At 42.3% G+C, this 11,522-nt stretch overlaps 1 protein-coding gene across 4 annotated transcripts in view; it reads left to right on the top strand.

The window, feature by feature from the left end:
- Positions 1 to 6,391: 6,391 nt before the first annotated feature.
- Positions 6,392 to 11,522, top strand: part of hecw1a (HECT, C2 and WW domain containing E3 ubiquitin protein ligase 1a) — a 63,122-nt gene continuing 57,991 nt past the window's right edge. For all 4 annotated transcript variants that reach the window (XM_084340989.1, XM_084340987.1, XM_084340991.1 and 1 more), the window contains exon 1: positions 6,392 to 6,565. In XM_084340989.1, the coding sequence (XP_084197115.1) occupies positions 6,536 to 6,565 (30 nt within the window). In that variant the 5' untranslated portion in view covers positions 6,392 to 6,535. The remainder of the gene's footprint in view (positions 6,566 to 11,522) is intronic.

Below are 11,522 nucleotides of genomic sequence, written 5' to 3'. Positions count from 1 at the left end.
TGGCTCCAGATGTCTGAACCATCGCCCACATCTCCAATTTGTTCTGCAAAATGAGTTCTTTTCATTTCTACTACTGGAGACACAGGCAGCAGATCACAGCTTTGTAGGCACGATTAAGAATGGGACATTGTCTTCCCACAAGATAGCAGGCTACCAAGCCACGTTTCATTAAAAAATGCCAACAGGCTCGGATGAAAATACTCTCAACTTCTGTGTTGACAGAAAATGATGCTGGAGGGACGGATACATGACTTGTTACTGATTAGCAGGGCTGCTGATAGGGCAGGGGGGGCTCAGTCATTATCTCATCACCCCCGTGCTGATAGAAGTCAGGTGAAGTCCACGAGACATTTCTGGAGCTTCACGGCTTCTACTGAAGAAGATGGGGACTTTTTTTAAAATGCAAAGAAACAATCAGGGAAGAAAGACGTGAATTGGCTCAATACAGCTCTTCTGGTAGAATCCAAGTCCGTGGAAGGCCTGAGATTCCAAAACACTCAACTTGAAAAGATAATATCTACACCCTGGACACATGGTCGAGCTCGTGCAGTCTAATGACGGAATTTTACTTTGTGGGTGAACTGTTCCTTTAATGCTAATGTTGGGGGCCACTGTTTTATATCTTCATTCTGTATTACAGTTTCAACCACATCCTCAATCGTGCTGAACAAAGAAACACAGCACGCTGTGAGATCATTTTTCCATGAAAACAAAGTCTACGTCCATGTCAGTCTGTGTCGGAACCACCAGTTTGATTTACTTCAACTGTTTAATTCGTTCACAGTGAGGTACACAAGCCTGTGCTCCCACCTGACAGCTCTGTTGGGTGATGATGTCTCAGTGTTGTGTATTCAGCTTGTTTCAATTCACTCAAGTGGCCAAAAAAATATCAATCAGTGCATCTTTATATAAAAAAAATATTCAAAATCCCCAAAACACCACAAAAATCTAATATTAACATGAAATGACACAACTCATTACTGCCATGATTAATTACGCAGCTTTGAACTTTTTCAAAACCCCCGAAAAATAAACCCGAAGTTTTCGACTCGAGAGCCCACGTCTGTCATCAGTGTTCGGTTGAGTGTATCCCCAGGTGCCACCCGATGGCTCCGCGAAACCTCTGGAGAACTGACTCTCTAATAAGGAAGAGAGAATGCGTTTTAATTACCCTCCACAGTGCTTTGCATGGGCAGCCCAAAGCAGAATTTACAGACGATAGTGTCAGTTTAAAGGTAAACAGCTGCGACTGCTTTGACTGCGCTCACATTACTGTCACTGCTGTAATTAAAGCCAAAATACCTCCACGGTGGTCACATCAAGGGCCCTCTCCACCTCACTGCCGTTAAATCGGGATTTCAATGAATTACAACGTAATATTTAACTGTCAACAAAAGCAATGAAATGTGTTTTTACAACTTTTTAATGAGACTGTATCGCCCACATATGCAGTATTAAGTATTTGGATCTTTTTCATGAATTATTCTTTTTTTATTGGATAACTGACCAGCAGGAGACGGTGTGACATCACTTGTAGCTACAGAGGAGTTTAATAGCAGGAAACGTTACATTAATAAAACATTATGGTAAATGGCTGTTGAAAGGCTCTCTGGGAAACACTCCCTTTGGAGTAGATGTGTGAAGCAGGTTGAGGAAAAGAGGGCTCACCATGTAATTATCCTACTTCATCACAATGTAAATCCTACAGTATGTTAATGAGTCATAGCAGCGTGCACTAAGTTTGCCTTTAACACTCTGCTGGCTCTCTGCAGGAAACTCTGAACATTTAAGGAGATGTATTGATCTGATTACATATAAATATGCATGAATGTGTTTTATGAGCAGAGGTACAGTGGTTTCACTGGTAGAAGTGATGGCGGTCACCGCGATGTTAATCACAGCGCTACCGTACCGGTATTAATTAGCATTAGTAATTGTTATTTACCAGGAATGCACCGCACAGTTGTTATTAAGGAAAAGGCAGACTGGCTGAAACATTCAAGATCAAGCCGTCAATATGCACTAGACCAATGTATAATAAAGTGTTTACTAAGAACATACAATAAAAGCTGCTCTGCAGTCTGCTGGTAGAGCAGCAGATACTTCTGTATCTGTTGTCAGACAGCAGCAGGGTTTTTATTGCAGCCACACAGCTGCAATAAAATATAATATGATATAATGGTAAAGGGACTCTACAGTGCTTTTCCAGTCTACTGACCGCTCAAAGCTTAATGAATATACCCTCCTGTTCCACTGGAGCGTCATCACACTCAAACCCAACATGCTGCTACTCACTGTGTGTCCATTCATACTGCTCACTTCTCACATTCACACACACACTGATGGCAGAGGCTGCCATGCAAGGTGGCAAATGCTCATCACAATGTTCACACATTTAAAATAGTAGTCATAATATTATGAGATAAAAGTTGTAAAATTCTGAGAAAAAGTCATAACTTTGCAAGTAAAAATCAATATATTGCAAAATTAGATCAGAGAACATTGTTATTAAAAAAAATCTTAGGAAAATGTTTACCAGCAACCAAAAATGATGTGCTGCTGATGTGCCAAAAGATGAGGTATTTCCTTCATTGTGAATCCTTACTACAGTACAACCTCACGAGACACTCCATATTACTCGTTTTAAAGCAGATGGAAGAAGAAGAGCAGGAGAATCTTTACTTACGTCACACGTCATATGATTTACTGCACAGTGAAACTGGTGCTATGCATTTAACCCGTCCCAAGGGAGCAGTGGGCAACGTTCGTGCCGGGGGACCAACTCCAGCTCTGAGCCCGAGACTGAAGAACTAACCCAGTGCACATGTTTTGATGGTGGTGGGGGGGTCCTATGCAACATGCAAAGAACGTGCACAGAATGACACATAGCCTAAAACTACAACTATACTCTCGTAAAATTACAACTCTCTTGCAATAATACAACTTTTTTTCTCATAATATTACAATTTTACTCTTGTAAATGTATGACTTTATTCTCACATTATGACTTTTTATTGTAAAACTATCCCTTTATCATTATAATAAAGTGATAATTGCACTTGTCACAACTGTAATACTCTGAAAGTCTTAAATATTCACATACATTTAAGTTTAAGTATTCATTGTTGTGTTGTTGGAGGTGTTGGAGAGGAGTCAACTGTCTGTTTGTTGAAGTACAAGTCCAACCTCCTGATCAACACACTGTCTTTATCTCTGCTCAAATCAAACCCAGTCAGGCAGTCGCAGTATCGGGTGTGATTGTGTGGCTATTGGACATCATGAAAAAAGTAATCCTGACTTCCCCTCCTCCTCCTCCTCCTCCTCCTCCTTCATGTCTCCGTCGGTGAAAAGATGAATAGGCAGCTGTTGCTCCTTGTACTTCAATGAATCAGCCGTAATGGAGAGGAGCTGGCTGAGGGGCCGGGGAAATGAAACACATAACTGGAAGTGGGAGGAGGAGGAGGTGACGGTGTGAGCCTGAGGAAGAGAAGACTGGGAAGAAGACAGTGAGTGAGTGAGAGGAGGTGAAGAGGAATGAGCGGCAGTAGCAGATAATGTGAGGGGGTGGAGTGACAGGGAGACGGGCAGATTTCTGAGGACAACGAGCGCAGCCAACCAGGAAGATGTAAATGTTGCTCACTCATTTACATTCATATGAGCAGATTCTGTCTCTCTCCCGCTGTGTCCTCCTCGAGCTGCCCCCCCCCCCCCCCCCCCCTACACAAAGGCACAGGCACAATGTAAACCCAGTCTTCACACAGTGATCCTACATGATTGTAAAGGTCATCATAAAACAGTATCTCTACTGAAAGAATCCAGCTACATTTAGAGTCACAGACAGTGTTATAAACCGATCCTGGTGGTTTCAACAGAAGAAAAGATGTTCAGTGATGTCATACAGAGGCATTAACAGCTTCTGTCCAGCAGATGTCACCAGAGGAACAGTCCTCTGTCTCTCTCTGGTCTCTGCAGGAAAGGACTACAGTGGTCAAATCTCCTCTTGCAGTCGTCTGAGGCCGTGGCTCCCAGCACGGTCTGATCACGGGCTGTATGCCTTGTAAGCAGTCTAATGTTTACATATTTTACAGGCCTGGAGATGTGACCTAAAGAATGGCTCATTGACATTGTGATTTACCTGAAAGATTCATGGAATACCGTCTGAAATATTATGTCACATACAGGAACAGTTTAAATTACTCTGAGTCGCTAGGAAAGATTTTTTTTTTTGTGTCAAGATTAGGACAACTTGAAAATAACCAAATGTTATACTGTAATAATATTATACTGTACGTGTATATATACAAAAATATTACATTTCATGTGTTTATTTTCCACATAATCTCTTTTTCTGCTTTGTGCTCTATAAAATTACATAAAATAAAATAAAAAAATGAAATGTATTGTCATTTTTAAAGCTAACTGTGGTTTTAAATGTGCAGAACTAGTAAACTATGACATCTGTGTGAAGCAGAAATTATCAGGGTGACCAGGCGTCAGGGGCCCCACCACAATTTTAGATATCTGGAATTTTTACATTCCTCTAATTATGTAACAGATCATGTCATGTCCCTATCTACCATGGTTTTTCCAAAAGTTGCCAAATAGGTTCTCAACAGCACGCTTACACACAACATGGTTTCAATTAACAGCATTTACCCTGATTGGAGATTACTGAGCTACAGAAGCTGATTCATTGAACTCTTACAATAATCCCCCATTATATATGTCATATCGCATTATTATTTTCTTTTCTTTCCCCACATGACGCCATGGTTACAGGTCACCATGTATCCACCCAGATCATCATGGGGTACGACCCCCCACTGCAGTATTGTTAGTGGCAGTCAGTCCTGACAGTGTTGCTGCTTTTTGGATGTGGGCTAATGGTTTCACCATTTACACACTTGCATAAAGCAATGTACTGGATTACATCCGTCATGCTGCCATGCTGAAGGGCAATATGACTGATGACAGATGCATGTGAGTCATTGAAGTAGTCTTTAAACTGGCATCAGCTCCTCTCTTGTCTACCAGGTCCAAAAACACACAGGTTTCCAGCTGTCAGAGATAAGACTGTCACTGTCAGAGCTTAACAGTACTGAAATAGAGCAGGTTCTTCTCTGTGGTTCTTTTAGGATCCATCATCGACACCTCTTAACTGTACACTATCTATTGGAGGCACAAGAAGGAACCCTCCCCTTTAACTTATTAAACTGTTTGATGTGGTTTCTGAAAGCAAATAGTTTGGAACAGATTGACTGCTTTCTTCTGTCCTAACACAAAGAATAGCAGACACTTGAGTAGATTCAAGTGCTTTGTGCTTGTGTTCATTTCCTCTGTAAATGATCTTTCCATTAAAGATGGAACAAACAGATGGAGCCACAGTTTGCTCAGAAGCACCTCTCTTGATGCTCTGCCTCTCTGGGACTCTGTCTGTCGCTCCACCATGTTTCTGTTTGTCTGTTCTGATCCGTTCTGTTTGTTTCTCCATCTCTCCTGGTTTCTCTCACCCTTCTTCTGGACTCATTCCTCCTCCTCCTCCTCCTCCTCCTCCTCCTCATTAAAATTGATTCAATCATTCAATTAATTATTTTTTCCGTAACATTATTACTCTGGCCTTGTCTGAACATAACTGATGTTTCATGAGTTGTCTTTTAAAAGGCCTAACTTTCTGTGACTAACTTGTGTGTTTGGTTCTTGAGACACATATTTTGTATTAAAAATAACATGTGTAATTGATGGTGTCCGATGTGTTTGTGTGTGAGATTCATTCAAGTATGGATTTGAATCAATTCTCCGTGATGGAGGGCCTGATAAAAGTGGGAATAAAGTCATGTTTCACAACATTCGGAAAAAATGCCTCCTGCCTCTTGTCTCCTGTCTCTTGTCTCCTGTCTCTTGTCTCCTGTCTCCTGCTCCTTGAAGGAAAACAGGCAGGAGAGGGACAGTGATGTGGAGAATGACTGGCGCGTGACACTACGTGCGCGTGTGTATGATGCGCGTGCACGTGCGCGTGGTAGGTAGAGGGAGGCAGAGACGAGGAGGCAGCGCAAGCGAGGAGGAAAGCGCGGTTTCTGATTGGCTGTGAGGCATTTGGTACCCAGCTCTGTGAAGTACGACAGATTTAGCGCCAATGTAACCGGAAGTGACGCCTTCAAAATACGAGCGTGTTCGTTAAGGAAACAGCATTTCAGATGAAGCTCGCCCTCACCCTTGTATTTGTCACGTGTTAATAACAGTATATGTATTTTACGGTAAAATATCGACCCAAACGTGTTGGAAACGCTTCCAGTCACGATGTTGTGGTGGTTTATTTTGGCAGAGGGCGGAAGTGGGTGCTGTATTGTGGCCGGCTTCACTGTGGTCCAGAGACCGAGGAGACGATGTGACTACAGCCTCCGTCGTGTGCCTCGTCGGCCCTCTGCTCGCTCCGCTGGTTTGTTTGTGTCCCCCCCTGCCTTTTTTTACCGTCGACATGGAGCTCGGTGGAAACTAGCAGGCGTGTAGCTTCAAGTCTTCAGCCTTACATCGGAGAATGATCCACCGGCAGGTTTTTTTATCCCAGGTAGGTGGCCCTCCATTGTTGCTGTGTACCGTCAGGTGATGTAGCGTCTTCGGTCAGTCTCAGCAGCGGCCCAGCGCTCGGTTCTGCCCCAAACATCGACTGACTCACTGAGCTGGTCGGTAACAGGGTTAAGGTTAACCCACGACTGACGGGAACACGGTTCCGTTCTGCAATATGGAGCTCCCTGCATCACTGGAGTGAAATTGCCTTAACACGGTTCTCCCGTAGCATCATTTATAACGTTGCTAGCAACCACATAACCCCTAAAAGTTGGCATTATCCCGGATAAAAAGGGTCATTTGAGTCATTGTGAGCTATCAAATGTGTGCCGAAACACAGAGTCGAGACAAATCTGAGAAAATCTCGAGTCATCTTTCATGTACAATTCTCATCTGTCTCAGCAAGACACGCAACATGAACGTAGTTAATTTTGTGAATGGTGTTTGGCGTGATGTATGGGCGCTGTAGACGTCAGGGCCATGCAGCTTCGCCCTAGTTCCTCTTGATTTGGGGATGTACTACGAGTCCCAGAATGAGGAGAGGCTCCCCCTCCCTCTTTGTGTTGGAGGTTCCCATCCTCAAAATCCTCTTAAACACTGGAGCGGCACGGCACGGCTCTGTTTCCTTTTGTCTCTCTCTGTGGAGCTGTCATCAGTATAACCTCACGCAACAAATCACTTTTAATGTCTGTGACTTTGGGTGACATATCACCAGTGATGGGGGCTTGTCAGGTTGTCAGGAAGGTGAGTAAATCATAACGTCCTTCAGCTGGTGACCATCACACATCACTGTCAACACACACAATATAACACTGTGTTTCCACATATGGAGCGTTTCCTTTAAATGCCTTTTTGTGTAATCACACATCTTGTTAATATTTTAGGCTGTATTGTGTTTCTTATTCAGCAGAACTACATAAAAGCTTAAGGTGCATCAACTCAGCTCCACCAACAACAGGGAGAGTAATCTGGGTTTGGTGGTTTCCTGTCCCACTCCATTCCTGGATGAATTCCCACTCTCTATTTTTAACCCTCTTATAAATATGCATGCAAATGTTCATTTGGTGCCAGTTAAGGGTGATAGCATCCAACGTATGCAGAGAAGCTGTAGTTTTGGTGTTTCTGAGGACGTATAGCGTTGTGTGTGGAGCTCTGCAGTGGTTGGCTAAGGTCCCTGAGGTGAGCTCAGGTAGTCTATGAGGACTTTAAAATACGAAGAGCATTTTAGCAATCTGCTGTTCAAGTAACAGTTTATCTCCCATGTAACTCCGAACAGATGCTGACCTTTGACACTGCTGACATCATATGTGAATAGAACCTTTCGGCACACGTAAATCTGGTCGACTTTTAAACGAAATCCATTTTAACTAAATCATGACGCCCTGAGCTCTGTAGATTAGATTTGTGTGCTGGTGCTGCCTTCTCTGTGAGCATTGTTCAAATTGAAGCCAGCAGCAATTTGACATTGACGGACTGTTTTCTTTGAGTGACTCAGCCTCCTGCAGAGAAGATATGAGGCTGTGATATTTCTGCCACACTGGCCCTGATCAGACAGATGCAGACCAAACTGACAGCGCTGTTTTCCTCTGTTAATCACAGACAAATCAGACTTCTTTTTCCTACAATCGCTGACAGCCCCGAAAATCTGAATCTAAATCTGTGAAATGACGAGAAAACTGTAAAACAGTGTCCGACAATGGCGACCACCAGTCCAAAACTCAAACATACTCATGTTCAGTCAGTCGATGTTATTGGCCCACAGTGGCATATCAGAGAATTTTTACAGGACATAATGCAGAAAATGATGCTTGGAGAAATTCATAATTATTTAATTTCCAGTAAGTTTATGGTTTCAGTGCACTGTTGTAATTTCGGACAGTAAAGTTAATGGTTAAACTGTAAAATATGCTGCATCCCTTACATCTGTACCTTTGTCAGTAACCTGATTTGAAGGATCATTGTTTAAAAAAAAATGTATGTGTACATTCTGTTAAAAGAAGACTGTTGATATCAAGACTATATTAATTTTGATTTTTTTTTACTCCTCAATAATGATGTCCACATTGGCCCCAAAAATCCAGTATCGCTCCGGCTCCCTTCTAAAAATCAGCATTTTGACTCCTTTGAGAAAGGAACAAAAAAGAAGAAGGGAGCTGTTTCCAGCAGTAAAGTGCTTCATGATGTAGTGCTGTGATTACAGGCTGAGATGGATGACATAGGATGGCTTCATACTGAGCGCATCGGTCGTCACTGTTGCTGAAATGTACAGATCTTTGATTTTCTCCAGCAAAACAGTTCCTTAACACTAGACAGAGGAACGCTTTCAGTGTGCCCATATAACTGGGTGGATTTTTCTTCCAGGTCTGCCTCAATGACACCCGACAATTGCTCACTGTTAAATCACATGTTAGTGCAGAGCCAGAAAAAAAGCACTGCAGAGACAACAGATGAATTTTGTAGGATGCTGTCAGTGCAAAATCAGCATTGCCTTCAGCTGCTCCAGAAAAGGTTTTCCAGGGAAATAAGTGGTAGTCATCTCAGAGAGTTTAGAGTGGTTGGGTTTTCACTAGCGTTAGAATCTGGTCTAAATCCAGACATGTTCTACTACTTTTTGGCAGTGTTTTAACTCAGGGTCCTGTGGATATCTGCTGTAGTATGGGTAAACAAGCTCAACAGACACATTTAAGTGAAGCAGCAGCCTTTACTGAACAGGAGAAAACACTCTCTGGGTCCATCCTCTGAAATAAGGTCATCTGCCACATTTGTCTAATATGATTATATATATATATGTTTATATGACAGTTTATATAGCTGCAGGCAGCCTCACAGTGCACACTTTCTGAAGTGATAGTGTGCATCATCTCTGCACTGAAAGTGAACCACAGCACAGTCTGTTGAGAACTTGCTCTGATGCTGTTGAGACGTGACAGAGTCGTGTTACAGAGAAGGCTAGCTACTGTAAGCTGCTGGCTGCAGTCATCACACAGTGCTGGATATAGAATTTGTATTGATTCACAACACAGTATGTCGGTCTGTGGAGAGACAGACAGGAGACAATCTGAAGCAGAGTGGCCGTCCAGCTGGCTGCTGGATGACTGATGAAGTGTTACTCAAGTGTTTTATGTTTAAATTCATTAACTATTCTTTGTTATTTTCAACAACAGGGTCCCAGATTTGATTTTACGTGATCTCAGGTGGATTATTAACAGGAAATACTTGCGTTAGCACCTGTATCTCTGACTACTTTTTCCCCCCAAAGGTATCCTCTGTTCCATACTGGGAAACAGCACCTTTTGATTTGATTTAATTGACTTTAAAGGTGCAATATGTCTAAATGTAAGCTGACTCTGTCCGGACTTGGAGCTCGTAGCATTGCAGAGGGGTTGGTGTTGTTTACTATCAGACCATCACATCTTTAGGTCGATATCTCTGCAACACAATACATAGACGTCTTCAAAATAATGTTCAGACTGTTATTTCTTGATATTGTGATGATAATTTCTGTTGATTTTTAATGTTTAAACTAAAATTCTTACATGTTGCACCTTAATTATGATTTTATTTTACTTTACTTTCTGCGGAGGTGGCCAGGCTGAGACCAGGGGTGGCACAGAACTGTGTTTTTATTAGTCATGCTAGCAACATGTCTCTGGGATTGGACATGTCCATTTGTGAGTCAGTCCACCACTCTGGTCCAGACTGAAACATCCCCATGACGACTGGAGTGATTTCCATTGATGTCCTACATTTTTAGGATCCCTTAACTTTCCACAACATCATTTCTAAATTGTCCACTATTGTCCAATATTTTAGTCACGACTGATAACTGCAAAACCACTGGCGTTCCCATCAGCTGTCCCCTGTGTTCTGTGCTCTTTAAAAACGTTGGCATTGTGACACAGTGCAGACTCACAGAGCTGCCAGCATCACTGTGGTCTTATTTTTACTGCATGGTATGGGACCAAAGGCCAAATCTTCTTCTGTAGGCAGCAGTGTCTGCTACATGAGAACTTGCTAGCGCTCTATTGGTATTATTCTGAATATAATGGGCCTTATGATGTCACATTATAGCCGCCTGTGTTTAAGAAATAGTAGTGATGACGAGTTTGTCCATTTGAATGACTTGAGTCAAGAACTTGATGTATGTTGTAGTGAGTGTTGTCTACAGGTGATCCTGCTCTGTCTCTGTCTCTGTCTGTGTCCTCTGTTAGTCTCTCTCCCAGATGTGCTCTCAGTTACTATAATTTGACAGCATTAACTGCTGGTCAGTAGTTCTCATGTAATTCTGCCGGTACCCTTAAAAGAGTTCAGTACTCAACCCTGATGCTAGCTTGTTTTTGAGGATTTTTTGTACTTTCAGCTGTCATAGTTTACAGGGAGGTCATTTGATATTGAATTAAATATAATCAATTATTAACATGGTCTGTTACTATATGAATTAAACTGCTTTTTGCTGCCAGCAGCTGATGTCCCCTCTGCAGCTGTGGTGGTTGCTGCTAGGCTGAGCACTGCATTAGATAACAGTTGGGGCAGAGGGGTGATTTTGGCAGATGTTCATGTAAAGCTCTTTAAATGCAAAAGCATTTCTTTTGATAAATGAATCCATCCTCTATGCATTGAGGTCTCGCGCCGTGCCGGAGGCTGTATGTCTAGATATCAGGCCCCTGACGCGGCGTCTTTGGAAATGTTGACTGTAAAGAAATCAGTTTCAAAGCAAAGCTAGCTTAGCTTTTAGCCACTTCCTAGCTACTGCAACATAACTGTTTGATTACATCAACCAGTACATTTAATTTTCCAGGCTTCAATAAATGTGTCCAAGCTGTGCGCTGACATTTTAGAATTCATTCACACAGTTTCTATCTTATTGAGTATCAAACAGCAACGTTAGCTAGAAAGTGGAAGAATGCTAACGGTTGCTGTTGTCTCACAGAAGTTAAGGGGATTTGATCAAATATGTT

Source organism: Pagrus pagrus (genome assembly GCF_965226575.1).
Source record: "Pagrus pagrus genome assembly, chromosome: 20".
Lineage (NCBI taxonomy): Eukaryota > Metazoa > Chordata > Actinopteri > Spariformes > Sparidae > Pagrus > Pagrus pagrus.
Note: the sequence above shows the minus strand (reverse complement) of the source record. Positions and strands in the feature narration are given on the sequence as shown.